The sequence below is a fragment of the Pyrus communis genome, chromosome 11 (genome assembly GCF_963583255.1).
Source record: "Pyrus communis chromosome 11, drPyrComm1.1, whole genome shotgun sequence".
Classification (NCBI taxonomy): domain Eukaryota; kingdom Viridiplantae; phylum Streptophyta; class Magnoliopsida; order Rosales; family Rosaceae; genus Pyrus; species Pyrus communis.
This window is the reverse complement of record NC_084813.1, coordinates 24,317,976-24,336,380: the sequence shown is the minus strand read 5'-3', so window position 1 is coordinate 24,336,380 and position 18,405 is coordinate 24,317,976. Positions and strand designations below refer to the sequence as shown.

At 39.2% G+C, this 18,405-nt stretch overlaps 3 protein-coding genes across 3 annotated transcripts; 2 read left to right on the top strand and 1 right to left on the bottom strand.

Moving 5' to 3' along the window:
- The first annotated feature begins 559 nt into the window (after positions 1-559).
- LOC137749394 (pectate lyase-like) lies at positions 560-2,951 on the top strand. The gene is made up of 4 exons (XM_068489486.1): positions 560-976; positions 1,267-1,951; positions 2,054-2,296; positions 2,390-2,951. The coding sequence occupies exons 1-4, from the start codon at positions 765-767 to the stop codon at positions 2,612-2,614; spliced, it is 1,365 nt and encodes a 454-aa protein (XP_068345587.1). The 5' UTR covers positions 560-764; the 3' UTR covers positions 2,615-2,951.
- Positions 2,952-3,348: 397 nt separating this feature from the next.
- On the bottom strand, positions 3,349-8,735 carry LOC137749570 (FACT complex subunit SSRP1-like). The gene is made up of 16 exons (XM_068489689.1): positions 8,592-8,735; positions 7,900-8,085; positions 7,499-7,604; positions 6,923-7,059; positions 6,633-6,716; positions 6,438-6,532; positions 6,162-6,270; positions 5,848-5,934; positions 5,670-5,762; positions 5,352-5,549; positions 5,109-5,254; positions 4,873-5,023; positions 4,321-4,419; positions 4,051-4,236; positions 3,874-3,952; positions 3,349-3,778 (listed from the first exon to the last, which is right to left on the bottom strand). The coding sequence occupies exons 1-16, from the start codon at positions 8,643-8,645 to the stop codon at positions 3,657-3,659; spliced, it is 1,932 nt and encodes a 643-aa protein (XP_068345790.1). The 5' UTR covers positions 8,646-8,735; the 3' UTR covers positions 3,349-3,656.
- Positions 8,736-16,121: 7,386 nt separating this feature from the next.
- On the top strand, positions 16,122-17,937 carry LOC137709265 (AP2-like ethylene-responsive transcription factor At1g79700). The gene is made up of 7 exons (XM_068448357.1): positions 16,122-16,351; positions 16,439-16,521; positions 16,670-16,767; positions 16,852-16,925; positions 17,025-17,075; positions 17,180-17,256; positions 17,510-17,937. Exons 1-7 carry the CDS (start codon positions 16,122-16,124, stop codon positions 17,935-17,937), a joined length of 1,041 nt encoding a protein of 346 aa, XP_068304458.1.
- The last annotated feature ends 468 nt before the right edge of the window (positions 17,938-18,405 follow it).

Genomic DNA, 18,405 nt, shown 5'->3' with positions numbered 1-18,405 from the left:
TAATAGATTATGTGGCAATTTAATATCATGCAAAACTATAGACCGATATGTCAAAATATTTCATTCTGTATTATTTTCTTCTGTTATATTTATGAGTTATTAAAGAAGTGAACAATTTCAAGGAAACAAAACAGGTTGTATTTATTGTGGGGAAGATTATGGTTAACTATAACTAATAATCAATTATAACCCATGAAAGAGATTAATTAAGGATATGCTAATTAAGTACATGATTGTGGTTGATTGTACCACTTCAGTTAGCTAACTGCAATCTAATAGAAATGACCTGGATGCGACGGAAAACTTCAACAAAACGGTCGTAAACTTTCACTCTTTGTCTGTATATGAAACTGTTTATCTCTCTCATCATGTAAAACTCTAGCACCACGAAAATGTAGTGGGGTATAGGATGTTCCATTGAGTCCTGTCCTCACATTTTGGGCAAACTGTCAACCGTAAGAAGAAGATGGTTCCCACCTTCTACGGTTCTAAATTTAGACAACGTTTTCTCTATAAAATTCAAAATTTTCATTGAGAAAAACAAGCAATACAATAGTATTGCAATATACTTTGGAATCTTTTTTTTTTCTTTTTTTCAATTAATATTTTTCTGGCAAGGTCTAGCTGGGCTGGAATCTGATCCCGGTTAAAACCTGGGCTCGATCTCATAGACCTTGCCATTTCTAGAAACTTTGTTCTAAAAAAAATTATTAAAAAAAAAAAAAAAAAACGAAAAAAAAGGGCAAAAAAATATACTTGGACCAATGGCGTCGAAGCTCAATTTGGCCTTTCTTATGATATCTTTCTGCATGCTGGTTCCAAACTTGAAGGCTGAGACACAAAATGACACCCTCAACATTGCTGAGTTCGACTCTGTATGGCAGCAACGAGCCCTGAAAGCTCAGAAGGCAGCTCTCAAGGCCTACCAACCCAACCCGGAACGAGTAACCGAGGACTTCAACGAAAGCGTTGAAATGTACGTAAATCCGACATTTTTATCCTTTATTCTCTTCAAATTTTGTTTATCAATCTATATTGTTGCGTTTCTTCCCAATGTTTGTATCATTTCATCTGAATATGTTCTTTTAAACGAAGGGCGACGCACTGGTAATCAGTAGTAGTGCTCGAAAGTGATCATGCATGATGATAATGTAGGGTTTTTAACGTTCATGTTGTACATATATCGTCTATTTATTAAAAACGAGACGATAATTAGTTAGAGGTACAAATAACAATATCCTTAATCAACCATGCATGGTAACGCAGGACCATCATTGAGGACGACCACGACGACGATCATGCTGCGGGCAACAGCACAGGGAGGCATCTGTTAGGCAAACGTTACACGGGCCCTTGCAAGGCCACAAACCCGATCGACCGCTGCTGGCGATGCCAGGCCAACTGGGCTGACAACCGCAAGCACCTGGCCAGCTGCGTGAAAGGCTTCGGCCGCAAGACACGCGGAGGCAAGAAAGGGGCTTACTACATCGTCACCGACCCTTCGGACGACAGTATCCAAGACCCTAAACCCGGAACCCTACGTCACGCGGTGATCCAAAAGCAACCCTTGTGGATCATATTTGCACGCAGCATGGTCATCAGGCTGACCCAGGAGCTCATAGTAACAAGCCACAAGACAATTGACGCACGCGGGGCAAATGTACATATTGCTCATGGCGCTGGGATCACACTCCAGTTCGTGCAGAACGTGATTATTCATGGCCTCCGCATCCACGACACTGTACCGGGCAATGGAGGTATGATCAGGGACTCCGTGGATCACATCGGGATTCGCACGCAGAGCGACGGAGATGGTATCTCCATCTACGGATCGTCTAACATTTGGCTTGACCATCTTTCTATGTGGAATTGCGCCGATGGGCTCATCGACGCCATTCAAGGGTCCACTGCTATAACCATATCCAACAGCCACTTCACCCGTCACAACGACGTACGTTTTTGTTTATCTTTAAATGATAATGGTCGGGAAATGTTATTGACATTACAAAATAGGATAACAAAGAGTAACTAATTGGTGACACTAATGGTGCAGGTGATGCTTTTCGGAAGTAGCGATGGGTTTTCTGGGGACGCAATCATGCAGATAACAGTTGCATTTAACCATTTCGGCAAGGGATTGATACAGAGAATGCCAAGATGCAGATGGGGATTTATCCATGTTGTGAACAATGACTACACACATTGGATCATGTATGCCATCGGAGGAAGCTCTCACCCCACAATTATCAGCCAGGGCAACCGATTCATCGCCCCACCGAACCAGGCTGCAAAAGAAGTACATACACGAACACAATATTATCAATTAATACGTACGCGAACACATGATTACTGAAGTAATGTTTTAATTTTGTGACGCTTGAATTTACAGGTGACGAAGAGAGACTATGCACCGGAGAGCGTATGGAAGAGCTGGCAATGGAGATCAGAAGGAGATCTTATGCTAAACGGAGCATTCTTTGTTCAATCTGGTGTGCCTAACAAGAACCATGGATTTGGAAAGTTAGACGTGATGAAGGCAAGGCCAGGCACATACGTCTCAAGGCTCACACGCTTTGCAGGTTCTCTCAAATGCAATGTTGGCCACCCATGCTAGAACAAACATAAAAGAGCTAACTATATATCAATGGTGATCAAATGGATAGGCGGCCGGCCGGTGCCGGAAGGTGAAGTGTGATAACTGAAGAGAAACAAATGAAGAAGTGACGGTGAAGTGTAGAGAAATATGGATATAGATTCTTTTACTTGCTTGTTTTTATTTGTGTTTTAATCTATATTATGTATAAACAAACCCAAGGGTTATGTTGTAGTAATATTTACACCCTAAGCAATAAAAAGCAAATAAAAGCGAGACAAGTAGAGAATCCAATCCAAATTTGTGGAGTTATGAACATTGTTTGCGAGTACGAACGGCTTTTAATTTTAAATTTTAAATTTTTTTCGGGTTTTTATTCCTTTTCTTTTGTAGCAAGAAATGTATTCAGCTTGAAACATCTCTAAACAAAAAACTTACATCATAAAAAGAATAAGGCTGTAGATAATACAGAGATATCCGACTGTCGTTCATGGCGTCGCTACCGTTTTCAGGTACAAAAGAGATGAAAGTAAGGGTGCCTTGAAAGGAAATGTAGTTTTAGATTGAGAATTACAAGGGTATTGGAAACATTTGAAAATTTAACCAGAAAACATTTAGGCAACTCATAAATGAGGGTCCATATTTCCTGTGAAGTTCAGGCGTTGGAACACCACCATAGGCAACCGTGGCCACCGCCACTGCCGCCTCCGATTTCAATTCAAGAAGATTGAAATAAGGGTTGAGATAGAGGAGACTACCGGAAGTAGTTGTTCTATTAACAGTGAAAGAAGAACACTACAAATATTTTTGGGTTACAAGCATGCAAGACACCGTACTGGAAACTCGGAGCATCTGAAAATAGTCATCTTGGCACGAAAACGGGTATTTTATGACCTAACTAGTACATCAAGTATATAATGTTAACCATACATTGTACAAATAAAATACATAGATGCTAGAAAGAAACTAACACAAATCCTACCGATGAGCAAGAGCCAAAGGAAACACTACTCTTCGAACTAAAAAATGCCTCGTTCCATTTCCTATCTTAATCGACGCGCTTTCAATCAGATTCGTTGCCCGAATCTATGTTCATGGGTTGGGGGTTCTTGTAGCCACTAATTTCATCCTTGTAGCGTTCTTTATCTTGACGAGCCTTTGCTTCATATGGCTCCTTTTCATCAGCTGCAAAATGGAAAACATGGCGTTAAGTTATAATTCGCAGAAATTCATCATGTTGTGGAAGCACACTGGATGCAAATTAGTCGAAGAATACATACCCGACATCTTTTTCCACTTCTCTCCAAGTGCTCTCCCCACATCAGTAAACGCAATTCCAGGGTTCTCTCTCTTTACATTCTGTGGTCAACACAAATAAGGTCAGTAATTTTCTTCGAAACGTCAATAAGAACCTGAACCAAAAGTTAGAACCAATAGGTAGAAATTAAAAAACCCACCTCTCTCTCCGTATTTGAGAAGAACATGAAACCAGACATCGCTCTTTTCGGTGCATTTGGATCCTTTTTCTTCTTCTGTTTTTTCTTCTTTGAACCATCTTCACCTGAATCTTTGGTTTTTTGTTTCTTGGAAGATGGTACCTTGGAAGTTGAAGGTTCCTTACGAGACTCCTTTTTTGCAGGCTTCTGAAATCGACAATTCATGTTACATTGATAAATCTTCTCACAATTATAATTACTAGGCCAGCAAAATTAATAGAAATGACTTGCCTCTTTTTCACCTCCGCTTTCACTAGCATCAGAATCATCCTCACCGGAGTCATCAGTAGGAGAACCTCCATCATCCTTGTCAATAACAAAATCTTCATCCTGCCAAAGTTAAACACGTTCAACACATTTAGACTGGAATATCACGACACATGTCAACACAAAAGTGTACTTGCAGAAACACACACGGATGCATGAAACTACTAGAACTAACCACGAGTGCCCAAGGAAAACAGTTATTGAATTACCAACTATCCAACTATCCAAAAAAATTTTGATTAAAGTCCGAACGACATAATTGATGTATGTTTTAAGTGTGGATAGAGTATCTACTATAAGTGTCCTGTTCACAAACATCCGCTTTTACAAACTACAGAGGAACTTTCAGCATTTTACAGATTGAAGAAGGATATACATAGCAATAGGAAAGAAAAATATAAGTAGTTTGCCAAACTGTATCCTATTAATAGTGCAGTCCATGATATATTCGATCCAAAGAGAATCAGACCAAGAAAAAAACAAAAGTAAACAAATAATATAGGATAAAAGTTCCACCTCTTCATCACTCTCATCATCACCAGCTTCATTCTTCACACGGACAAGATGTGGGTCAACAGCATCATCATCTGCGTCATCAAGAAGAGGAGCCACACCACCATTTGCTGCTTGGCCCTCTCCTAAGTTCATGATTTTGAGACCCTTTGAACTGCACATGACATGTCGCCAAAAGGTCAAATTTTAAAATCCACAGCACCAAAGACCAACTATGGAAACCAGCACTCATTACCAACCTGATGAAGTCAAAAAGATTATGATATTCATTCCTCTGAATGTTTCGGAACAGGTGTTCTTGCTCACTTTTGAGTCTGATGAGAAGATCAAAATAGTGCATATTTGAGCCTCCAGCGCCATGCCTCTCAAATTCCACATAGTCAATCTTGTAACAGAAACACCAAAAAGAAAAAGGGTGAGGTTCCACTTATCAATCAGGTATATCAGCACTATAATCTCAATCATATGCATGCATATTCTACCTGATCATGAAGAATAAGGGTGGGAGGTTTTGGTAGAAAAAAGAAGCTCTTCTCCAGAGGATATAGAACACCATCTTCAGCTTTCAATGAAGATTTGACAGCATAACCATCTTGACAGCTGCGAAATTTTCCCGGTTTCGTAACTTTGGCACCAGACAAGCCACGCAGTATTGTGGTGAACACTTCATGCATTAGTCCCTGTTAATTTAAAAATAAAAGAAATAACGACAGCACACGTCAATTAGCACACTGTTTTAAACAAATAAAACAACAGTTTGTTAGATTACAATCTTCAGGAGAGTAGAAGGAACTATCTACCTTATAAGATAGTTCTAACTTGTCCTTGTACTTCGTGTTCATAAGTTCTTCACTCATTGCCAGGTCGGTTTGATACACGAGGTCAGTTTCAAACTTCACAAGACAGAAGATGTCAATTGAAGGAAACATTGAAAAAAAATCAAACTGGTCATCAACAAGGCAAAGAAACAAACACTACCTGCAAAACAATATGTGGGTACAATGTTTGCCCTTTACGGATAGGAGGATCAAGAGTAACAACAACATAGGTATGAGGCTGGTTAGACTGCACAAACAAAGAAGAATCTATTATAGATATTCCAAAGCCACAGTAACTGGTTCCAAGAATGGAGTATTTAGAACACTGATAATCCTTTCAGCCCTTGAAGAGAACTCACTAATATGCATGGAACAATGTTATAGGTAACTAAGATAATTATGTACAACAAAAGCTTTGCTTTGGAAGAAGAACAAGTGAAAAACTAATTTTAGTGCCCAAGATAAGAGTGAAACCTTCGGAAGTAGAAACAGCCGAACAACACTGCTGTACTGAATTTTGAAATCATTAGCCTGTCCTTGTAGCCGCAAGAATGAAAGATGAAGTTCCACGCTGTAGCGACCCCTACATTAAACGAGTACTTCCATTAGCCTGGCATTGCATATGGAAAGAAATCCATGCACCAGCATAGTACATATACGCATAATCTAATAAATACAGACGGCGCATGTTCCTATGCTAGTATGGATCAAATTAGGTGCAGTATCCCTAGCATTTTCATTAATATCTACCTTGGTGTGAGGATTGCAATGCTATCAAATGTGGTAACAGCATCTTCACCTCCAGAACCAACATCTGCCATCGACGAGATTTTGTCACGAAAAACCTACATAATATTCAATTAGAAATTATCAATATATCAATTGCAAGATCAATGAAAAAAAAGGACATACAAAACTCTCATCACATAGCAAGAACTAACTTACCTGAGCAGGAGGATGACTCTCGTCACCAACAAATTGAGTGTTGGAGTTGGGTATATGAAAGCTTATTTCCATCAACGAATCTTTCTGTTGTAAATATAACACAAATAGAAAAATACTCATAAGCAAACAACTCAGTATGGAATTATTAATTACTCAAGAAAAAACCTAGATTTTATGCCAAAGAGAGCTCATATCTAACTATGGGTAACTATAGAACCATAAGTATCAATGTAGAAACTCCCACCATCTATAGGAAAAAGTATATGAAACACCAAATATAAGCAACAAACCTCATTAGCTCCTGTGGTATCATCCACATGGAACTCTAAGATGACATCATTTTTTCCCTGAAGTTGTGTTTGTGAGACATCAGCCAAAGATACCTCAAATGCTTGCTTGGAGTCAACCAAGAAAGTCAGCATATTCCCTGCAGAACGGAAGAGATGTTTAACAAACCAATGATACAACCAAGGGAATCATTATCGTCAGAGAAGGAATCATACATGGACGAATGGTAAAAAAATCATAACAGCACCACACAAGACCATTTCTTAAGGATATTCAACATGCACAAAAAGAAATGTCCAGTTGCTCTAAGACTCCATAAAAGACAAAGCATTAAGTTGAAAAATGTGAAAATGGAAGAACCAACTTCAAGCAATTTCAGCTGCACATTATGTTTAAAGATGTAGCAAGCAGAAATCATTTTCCCAACTTTCATCAATGAGAAATTGAGAATCCATCCACATACCAAAAAACATGGAAAAAAGCAATTTTACAAGAAAAAAGTGATCATAACAAAGAATGCAAGGTAGATCAAAATAAGTAGACAACATGAAACTTGAATATAAGAGAACATCACTGACCACTTAAATCAACTTCTCCCCAATTACGTCCGCTTACAGAAAGTTGCTTCTCCGCCGGTGTTAACCCACATGTATTTTGAAAATAATTGGTCAAACTAGTGACGTCCTACAACGCAATCACAGCATTAAAGAGCCAAAAATCAGTATGCAGTTCATATCCCTGCAGAGCATCATTGACTGAAAGCTAATTTTTAGTTTAGTCTATCATAAATCAAAATCACAATTGGCATGCCTCAGATGCATGAAAAAAAAATACACAGTTTAAACCATCACCTAGTGAATGAAAGTTCTTATGGATGCGCATTTGTTAAATAATTACAAGACTTTTTGTAGTATATATTAAACAAAAACATAAGACAAGAAGTGGATCAGTGAATAATTCTATGTAAATGCTCACCAACCTGGTCACGAAATCCAATGAACTTGTAGTATAACCCGTCTTTAATCTGAACACCAAGTTGGTTAGTCTTTGGGACCTTCATCCATGTTACCCCAACAATGTCAGCTTTATCAACCTCGACTGCTTTACCACCTCCCTGTTTTTTCCATAAAATTCCTCCTGAAAATATTTTAAGCTGCCCTGGATTCTGCATTCCACATGCAACACAATGAGTTAGTTTACATTTCCTCGGATTTCCATGGCAACCAAGCAGAGCATATTCAAATTTCTCGTCACCAAAAAGTGAAAGACTTCATTGAAACTTAAATGAATGGAAATTCAACACGAACAACCGAAACAAAACCCCGACCTCCCTATCCCAAACCCTACAATTCCCGCTCTGCACAAAATTAATAATTACAAATTTATCCACAACCAAATTGCACAAAAATCACAGAAAAACCCAGGAAGGAACAAATTAGGGTTTCAAAGGGACCAGTAGAAAGAAAACCCAGCTACCGGAATCCCCAAAAACCCTCATTTCTACACGAAATTCAACCGACCCAAATAAACTGAAACCAACTTCATTCCCAAATCAAAGAGGACTCATTCATATCGCATTTGAAAAAGTTCAGAAGGAAAAACCCTAATCGACGAACGAAACCCCAAAAATTCCAGCTACCACGAATCGGAGCCGGGAATAGAGAGACTAACCGTGCCGCCGCGGCCACCGATTGAGATGTTGTTGAAGAGGTGGCCGTCCGTCATGGTTTCTCACGGTCGAGGAATCGAACCCGAGCTGCGGAGCTAAGCTTCGAGCATGAGAGAAAGAAGTAGTGAAGGTTTGAAGCGTGAGGGTGTGTGCGTTCGAGATGGAGAGAGTGGGAGAGGAGGGAGTTTTATAGTTGGATTGGCGGTGCGCATTGCGCACTGCCCCCAATGCGCGCCAATTGAGATGCGATGTTGGTGTTGCGCTGTCGTTTTGAAACCCAAGCAAGCCCAACTATAAACTAATTGGGCTGGGGTGGTATCTGTCCCATTCACAGGCCCGTTTATACGAACTTTCTTTTTTCGCGTTTTAGCTACTGTTGTTCTTGAGATTAGCATAATTTTTTAGCTCTTGAGATTGAAAAATGATAAAAGTGATCCCTGAGTTTGTCCAATGTTAATCATTTTGATCCTTTCATGAAAATTCTTCGTTCAATTAAGGGTAATTTTTGTCTAATCAACCCCTCCACTTGCTTTTCCATTTCACATAGATTTCTCACAAAATGACCAAAATGATTGAAGGTGGACAAATTTAGGAACCATTTCTATAGATTTTCACTAGACCAAAGTGAAGAGTTATGCTAATATCAAAAACCATTTTAACTAAAAAAAAACCTTTCTTTTTTATGTTGAAAATAAAGGAGAGGTCAAAAGAGAATAAAACTTGAGTCTCTACATAGGATCTCGAGTCTCTACATTTAGAAACCGTGTATTTACCCGCATTTTATAAAATTTTAAACATTCAAACGATCCAATGATGCTGGAGAGAACAAGTCAGCTTGAATTTTTTTTTCCTCGTTTATCTCATTCTCTAAATTGAACATATCTTGCCGTTAGTCCTCGTTTCAACTCCCCCATCTCCTCTGTTTCTCTAGTCAGCACATTGAAAAAATCTCCCCACAAAGAGGGAGGAGATTGGGAAACGGAAGCTTGAACTTACCATCAATTTTCACTAAAATGACAAACTTAACGTCTTCTCCAAAGTCATTGGATCATTTTAATGCTTAAGATTTTATGAAATGCGAGTAAATGCAAAACCCTAACTACAGAGACTCGGAATTCCTTAAATATATATTAGTTAGTATTACAATTAGCAAGTACATTATGAGAAGTAAATAATATATAACAATATTAACAACAATATCTGTTGAAATTATTATTTTCAAAGAAAAAATTTCCTAGGAAATACCGTGGGATCCGTAGGTATCAGCCTCAAAAAAGCATCAGAACCTGAATGTAATTAATTACTATATTAATTAAAGACTAATTAAACATAAAATTCCAAACTCACCGACGAGCCCTAAGGAATTTTAGAATCAGAAACCGACCAGCTGTTTTAAAAAAAAATCATTATTTCTTGACAAACACTCCATCTTTCTACTTGTTTTCTTGCTTTTTCTACAGTGGTCTACTGTTCTTGTTATATATATATATATATATATATATATAAAATAATAATAAGATAAACATGGTTGATTTGCAGGAACTTGCAGCTGGTCGATGTCAATGACGAAGATCAGCAAGAACTTTCAGCTGGTCGATGTCAATGACCAAGATCAGCACACGCATTCGTTTTTTAATCTTTTATTTTGTTGGGTTGTTTCGTTTACCTTCTTGCTAGCTGTCTGAAACTTTTTTGGCATGAAAGTAAACCTATCGTATCACCAGTTATACTATACATTATCATGTGTCTGTCTTTCTAATATTCAATGATTATATGGAAATATAGTTGCACATAATCAGTGACAACCAAAAATTTCACCCATAGATCGTAGTGAGAACAAATTTAAAGGGGGTATGAGTTTTACTTCATATCAATCTTTAGACAATGTGGATATAGTATGTTGATTGCTATAAGTAGATGAGGTTGAAACTCAAATCTTATATGAACAAATTAACCGCAATTAAACTTTGAAAGTTACTTTTGATGCTTGAAAGTTACCCAAATTTAAATTACCTAATCATTGCAGTTGTCGATTATGTTAATTTGTAAGAAAAATACATATGTAAATTAAATCAATTGGTTATGATAATGTGTCGTCTACCCTATTGCACCAAGTTAAAATCATCCTTCCCTTTTTTAAATATATATACACACACATATGTGTGTGTGTGTAATTGTATATTATATACACAACCATTGAATGGACGGGAAAACCCTTCAAGAATTTAAACTGGCATGAAACTAAAGATGAAGATGCTATATCATAACTAAAGTTGATTAGTTATTAGTTTTGTATAAGGTGTCATTCATGTAATGAGTTTATCTTATGTGGTAGCTTAGACTAGCTAAATGTAAATAGTCAAAAGACTATATATATGTAATTGTATTATTCTTTTGAAATAATGAGAATACACAGATATCTTAATACTTAAGAAACCTCTCTCTCTCTCTTCTCTCTTCTTTCCTCTCTCTCTCTCTCGTTTGCAAGAACACAGAACTTCTACATGGTATCCTTCGCCGCTTGCCTCACGGCCATTTCGATCCATTCTTCCGCTTTGTTTCTCTGATCTTTGCTGTTCATTTCTTGCAATTTGTGTTTCTGATTACCATGGCGTCTCCGTCCGATTCTGCATCTCCTGGATCTCTTCAGAATTCTGCCCCAAATCCTTCGACAACCCCTAATTTGTCAAATTCGTATGCGTCTCTCACAATTCAGAATATTAGCAGCATGGTGCCGATCAAGCTCAAGAGATCTAACTATCTTCCATGGCGTGCTTTGTTTGCACCGATTCTCCGCCGCTACAAACTTCTCGGTCTGGTTGAAGGTACTGAGCCATGCCCACCGCCATTTCTTCAAGATCAATCAATTAATCCAGCCTTTGAGATCTGGTATGAAAAGGATCAGAACCTATTGATTTGGTTGAATTCTACACTATCGGAAGATGTCATTCCGTTTACTGTTGGTGTCTCTTCTGCTCGTGATCTTTGGATCAAGCTGGAACAACGTTTTGGTGGTGTCTCTGATGCTCACATCCATCAACTCTGGTCTCGTCTTCAAGCAATTCAAAAAGGTGCTCAATCCATGGCGGATTATCTCCAACAACTCAAAGAAATCTCTGATTCTCTCTCTGCTGCTGGTGCACCTATTTCTGATCGAGATCTCATTGCGGCCACTCTTGCTGGATTACCTGATGAATTCGAATCATTTATTGATTCCGTAATGTTACGCCTCTCTTCCACGTCTTTGGATGAGTTACACGGCCTTCTTCTTACCAAGGAGCTTTCCATGTCTCGTCGCAAGAAGCTCTCTTCTTCCTCTACTGAGTCCTTTCAAGCGTTCTCTGCTCAGTCTCAACCGCCTCTTCTTCCAACTCCACCGCCTCAAGCATATGCTGCTCAATCTCAACAATCTCTTCGATTCAACTCGAATCGTGGTCGAAATAACTATCGCGGTAATCATTATCCCAATTCTGGTCGGTATAACAACAATCGTGGATATAGAGGCAATTATCGAGGTCCATCTTCCAATCGTGGTCATCCACAAGGTGTTCGTAATTCTTCTTCCAGCAGCTCTCATGCTTCTTGCCAAATCTGTGGCTCTCATAGCCATGAAGCTATCGATTGCTTCGATCGCATGAATCCTGGCATTTCTGGGAAGATTCCTCCTGCAAAACTTGAAGCCATGTGTGCTCACTACAACTCCAAATCTTCTCCATCTTGGCTATTGGACTCTGGCGCCACCTCTCATATCACTAATGACATTGCCAACATATCTTCACCAACACCGTACACTGGCGAGGACAAAGTTTATGTCGGTGATGGTAACGGTCTCTCTATCCATCATATTGGCTCTTCTTCTTTGCATTCTCCTAATGCTAAATTTCATTTGAGTAATGTACTTCATGTTCCTCAAATGAAACACAATCTGTTATCTGCATACCAGTTTCTCAAAGATAACTATTGTGCCTTAACACTTGATTCTGATGGATCTGTTCTAAAGGATCGTACTACGGGGAGGACGCTTTTGCAGGGCCCCGTTAAAGATGGCTTTTATCCTCTGGGAAATTGTCCTTCTATTCCTCCTTCTTCTGGATGCACTTATGCTTTTGTCAGTCCTCAAGGTTCAGTCAAACTGTGGCACAGTCGACTGGGACATCCTTCCTCCTCTATCTTTCGAAAAGTAATCTCCAGCAATAAGCTTGCTATTAAAGGTACCTCCTCTGTTGACTTCTTTTGCTCCAAGTGTGCTATTGCGAAAAATCATAAACAACCCTTTAGTTCATCAACTACATCCACCTCTCAGTCTCTTGAGCTATTACATTGTGATCTGTGGGGACCTGCTTCTGTAACTTCAGTGAGTGGTTTTCGGTATTACTTTCTTATTGTTGATGACTTTAGCAAGTACAGTTGGTGTTTTCCTTTAAAGAATAAATCAGAGGTGTACTCTACTTTTGTACTCTTCAAAGCTTATGTTGAGAATATTGTTGGTAATAAAATAAAGATTCTTCGTTCAGATTCTGGGGGTGAATTTACCAGTTTGCAATTTAAAGCTTTTCTTCATACTCACGGTATTGTTCAACAACTTAGTTGTCCACACACACCAGAACAAAATGGTTGTGTAGAGAGGAAACATAGACATCTTGTGGAGACTGCTCGGACCTTATTAGTTGAATCTAGTGTTCCTCATCTCTATTGGGTTGAAGCCTTTACCACTGCTGTTTATCTTATCAATAGACTGCCTATCTCAGGAAATACTAAATCTCCGTGGGAATTGCTGTTTAACAAATATCCAGATTACTCCAAACTTAAGGTTTTTGGGTGTAGTTGTTATCCATGGTTAAAGCCCTACATTTCTTCTAAACTTGATAGGAAAAGTAAGAGATGTATTTTCTTGGGTTACAGTTTGCAACATAAAGGTTATCGGTGTTTGGATTTGGACCATAATCAGATTTATATCTCTAGGCATGTTACTTTTGATGAGGCCACCTTTCCATTTAAAGATGTCATCTCTGTCCAATCCTCTGTTGATCAGTCTCCTTCTGTCCCTTCATCAATTGATCTTCACTTCTCCATGCCCCCTGCACCTGTGTCTTTATCACCCTCACTAACATCTTCTTCCCCTTCTAATATTCCTTCTCAACCTGTCCCTCAACCTGTCTCTTCCTCTTCATCTGTGTCTCCCACTCAACCTATCCATCAACCTGTCCATCAACCTGTCCATCACCCTGTCCCTCAACCTGTCCACCAACCTATCCCTCAACCTTCCTTTGCTTCTAATCTGCATCCCATGGTTACTCAATCCAAAAATGGTATTCATACACCTAGAGTATTCACAGCTACCAAACATCCTCTTCCTTCATCCATAGATTACATTCCTCATACTTACCTTCAAGCCTCTAAGTTTGAAAATTGGAGAATGGCCATGCAACATGAATTCAATGCTCTTTTATCCACTGGCACTTGGACATTGGTTCCTTCTTCACCCTCTCAAAATGTAGTTGGATGCAAGTGGGTCTTTCGCATCAAAAAGCATCCGGATGGCTCCATTGAGCGATACAAAGCACGACTTGTTGCTAAGGGATTTCACCAAAAGGAAGGTCTTGACTATACAGAAACCTTCAGTCCAGTTGCAAAGCCGGTTACTATCAGACTGTTGTTATCTTTTGCTGTCCAATTTAATTGGTCTCTCAAACAACTGGACATCAGCAATGCCTTTTTGCACGGTGACTTAAAAGAAGATGTGTTCATGGTTCAACCCCCTGGGTTTCAAGATCCCAGCAAGCCTACTCATGTGTGCAAGCTCAGAAAATCTCTCTATGGCCTGAAACAGGCTCCTAGAGCTTGGTTTGACAAATTATTTCAAGCTCTTCAATCTATGGGCTTTAGTCAATCCTCATCTGATGCATCCTTATTTGTTCTTCATGCTCCAACTCTGGTTATAGTACTTGTATATGTTGATGATATTCTGGTCAGTGGTCCTGATGCTCACATCTGCAATCAGTTCATAGCTCAATTGAGCACTTTGTTTCCTGTTAAAGATCTAGGTCCCCTGCATTACTTTCTGGGTCTAGAAGTTCATCATACAACAGATGCCATGATTCTTCACCAAAACAAGTATCTGCTTGATCTGCTGCAGAAAACACATATGACTGGTGCAAAGCCTTGTTCCACACCACTCAGCTCTACTAAATTAGATCATAGTGGGGACTTACTTGCTGATCCCACTGAATACAGGTCACTTGTTGGTGCTCTTCAATACTTAACTTGGACACGGCCTGATATTTCTTTTGCAGTCAATCAAATCTGTCAGTTTATGCATAAACCCACTGTTCTTCACATGCAAGCAGCCAAACGTATATTGAGATTTCTCAAAGGCACTATTACTCATGGTCTTTTGTTTAAGAAAGGTGATTTGCATCTGTCAGCCTATTCTGATGCCGATTGGGCTGGTTGTTCTTATGACCGAAGATCCACCGGTGGTTCATGTGTTTTTCTGGGCACCAACTTAATTAGCTGGAGTGCCAAGAAACAATCAACCGTAGCAAGATCATCCACTGAAGCTGAGTACCGTTCCTTGGCTCATACTGCTGCAGAAGTTACTTGGATTTGCAAGGTGCTCAAAGACTTTGGCTTTCCTCTCTCTCACAAACCCACTCTCTGGTGTGATAATATCTCTGCTTTATCTCTTGCTTCCAATCCTGTTTTTCATGCTCGCACTAAGCATATAGAGATTGATTATCATTATATTCGTGAGTTAGTCCTTGCAAATCTGGTTGAAGTCAAGTATGTGTGCAGTCAGGATCAAATTGCAGATATTCACACCAAAGCCTTGTCTAAAAACCGGTTTCAGTTTTTGCAGTCCAAGCTTTCTCTTGGAATTCTAAATTCTTCCAAGTTTAGCTTGAGGGGGTGTAAAGATGAAGATGCTATATCATAACTAAAGTTGATTAGTTATTAGTTTTGTATAAGGTGTCATTCATGTAATGAGTTTATCTTATGTGGTAGCTTAGACTAGCTAAATGTAAATAGTCAAAAGACTATATATATGTAATTGTATTATTCTTTTGAAATAATGAGAATACACAGATATCTTAATACTTAAGAAACCTCTCTCTCTCTCTCTTCTCTCTTCTTTCCTCTCTCTCTCTCTCGTTTGCAAGAACACAGAACTTCTACAGAAACCTTGCACATGTTGACTGGCATGCCGCATGCAGCAGCAGCAACGAACCGGCCATATGAGCAACTCCAAAACCACATGGAACCTTTAGAATTTTGGATATTTGTGTTTACCAAACACAGTACGGACATTTAAAATTTTCTTAGATGCTTTGATTTCATCGTTCCCCTTTTCTAATCCAAAGCAGTTGTGGCAACACAAAACAAAAACAGCATAAATCCGAAACAAGCACACAAATTATATAAACGTTCAAATATCCTTCCTTACCGTCTAAGCAACCACGGAAACAAAGACCACAGATTGAAGGAAGAAGAGAAATAAAAGAGCCTGATCGATCGAGGGCTTGTTATAAGAGATGGAGTTGACGATGGTGAAGAATGAAGAGAACCCTGGGAGGCGCCACCTGTGTGCAGAAGACCCTGAGGCTCAGGCTGCCGGGTGTGTCAACAGAAGGAGAAGAGACCCGCCTCCAGTTGCGGTTAGTTGCGAAAACAGCCACACTGAGCAGAAGTTGCTGCAAAAGCTAGCCGATCAAACTCTTACTACCACCATGAAGAGAAGCTCGAGATTTCGTGGTGTCAGCAGGTTAGAAAAGAACATTAAGTTTCAATGGTTTTATGTGGTTTCTTCTTTCGTGTGTAAAAATATTAAGCTAATTTGTTTGTTTAACAGGCATCGGTGGACTGGTCGATTCGAAGCTCACTTGTGGGATAAGCTCTCATGGAATGTAACACAGAAGAAAAAAGGGAAACAAGGTAGATTATAGGTTCATTTTTATTTTTTTTTATGTATTTTACTTCACTGTTTTTAATCATCTAGCCTTCTGGTACTGATATCTGCTTCCTTGTTTGAAATCTTGTGTTGTATTGTATCGCTTTCAGATGGACTATTTGGACTGAGCAGTTTACCTTGGAGCTTATGACAAAGAAGAATCTGCTGCAAGAGCATATGATTTAGCAGCACTCAAGTACTGGGGAGCATCGACTTTCACCAACTTCCCGGTACGAAATCTCAAGACAAAGTAAGGTTGTGTGCTTTTGCATGGTTTTGGAAGTTTAACATAAAACCCTACTGTTAATTTGCAGATATCGGACTATGAGAAAGAAATCGAGATCATGCAATCTGTCACGAAAGAAGAGTTTTTGGCCTCGTTAAGAAGGTACGTCCTCAAACATCTTTCTGCAGAAAGACTTCTGCAGTTGAGAATTTCCTTGATCTCTGAATTTCCTAAAATATTAGGTGTTTCCTTTTGTTACAGAAACAGCAGTGGGTTTTCAAGAGGTGTATCTAAGTACAGAGGAGTAGCAAGGTAATATTCTTAATATTTCGATTATCTTCGAGTCAAATTCTTCAGACAATTACTAATGAAGAAAAGTGTCTGATGATTATTTTGTGCATATGTATATTTTGCAGGCACCATCATAACGGCAGATGGGAAGCAAGAATCGGAAGAGTTGTCGGAAACAAGTACCTCTACCTTGGCACTTACAGTAAGTTGTCTTCAAACCTGAAAACCAGTTTGGATACTGTGAAAGAAGCTGTCACGAAAGAGGAAATTGAAAAATAATCTGTGCAAACACGTTCGTTCTTAACGATCTATCAACAATTATTGATGGTATATCAACACGTTAATGATGATATATCAACAATCGGTTATTTATTAAAGAATAGACGTCCGCTCCATAGTTGGACTAGTGAAATCATAACGAAGACACCGAGTGACGTGTTTCTATGTCATTTCAGGTACCCAAGAGGAAGCAGCTCGAGCCTACGACATTGCAGCGATTGAGCACAGAGGGATCAATGCCGTCACCAGTTTTGATCTGAGTTCTTACATAAGATGGTTGAAGCCAAAAGCTGGCGACACCGTAGCCACTCAAGAACCAGAATCAGTCGCAGAGCCTCAGAACATGCCGTTCATGACCAGTGGCTACATCCCGGCAGACGAAACATCCTTCTCACACACCAACCCTATTGCCTCTGACTATCTGAACTCTCCACGAAAGCAAGAAGTCACCCGAAGCAGCACCAATCTTAATGCCGGCAGCAAGTCTATACATGTGTTAACTCGCAGCTGCTATGGTCTCACACTGGGTTCCACAGATCGTCTATACATGTGGCCCTATAGACGGTTTCCTGGAAGTCGGTTTAAAAGAACAACGCCACCATAAAAGTAACACACACCCTTGAATTCTATGAAATGCATACCATTGGTGGTAATTCGGTAAGTGATGAACTTAGAAGTAATGGGGAAGGTAAGAAAGTAAAATGCAATCAAGTTATGAGCAAACCTGAAGACTAAACCTGACATACGAATCATGTTCCTTACAGAAATACAGTGTAGTATTGAATTCAAAAGATACAAACTTTAGCTTCCTCTAAAAGCGCTTCAAAATTGCTTACTTTTATTTCTGAAGATTTTACCTCGTTTAGAATGAAGATAAAAGGCAAAAACGATAACAAATCCCACCATGAAGATCCCGTTCCACGGAACTGGTGGATCTTTGAAACATACAAGGGATGCCTCCACTTCTTGGGAGGCTTGATAGACGAGAGAGTGGATAGCGTATAGGTCGTGGTCTGAGGACCGCAAATAAAACAAAGCCATCCCAAAATCCAAAAGCGACATTGCAGAGACT

Bases quoted from the DNA above. Each gene is read 5' to 3' on its own strand.
- LOC137749570 (XM_068489689.1), bottom strand. From the start codon at position 8,645: ATGACGGACGGCCACCTCTTCAACAACATCTCAATCGGTGGCCGCGGC. The intron at 5,550-5,669 runs GTAGATAGTTCC...TTAAATTAACAG, and splicing joins AGTTAGAACTATCTTATAAG to GGACTAATGCATGAAGTGTT. The intron at 5,255-5,351 runs GTAGAATATGCA...TTCTGTTACAAG, and splicing joins CCCTTATTCTTCATGATCAG to ATTGACTATGTGGAATTTGA.
- LOC137709265 (XM_068448357.1), top strand. From the start codon at position 16,122: ATGGAGTTGACGATGGTGAAGAATGAAGAGAACCCTGGGAGGCGCCAC. The intron at 16,768-16,851 runs GTACGAAATCTC...GTTAATTTGCAG, and splicing joins CGACTTTCACCAACTTCCCG to ATATCGGACTATGAGAAAGA. The intron at 17,257-17,509 runs GTAAGTTGTCTT...ATGTCATTTCAG, and splicing joins CCTCTACCTTGGCACTTACA to GTACCCAAGAGGAAGCAGCT.
- LOC137749394 (XM_068489486.1), top strand. From the start codon at position 765: ATGGCGTCGAAGCTCAATTTGGCCTTTCTTATGATATCTTTCTGCATG. The intron at 977-1,266 runs GTACGTAAATCC...ATGGTAACGCAG, and splicing joins TTCAACGAAAGCGTTGAAAT to GACCATCATTGAGGACGACC. The intron at 2,297-2,389 runs GTACATACACGA...TTGAATTTACAG, and splicing joins CGAACCAGGCTGCAAAAGAA to GTGACGAAGAGAGACTATGC.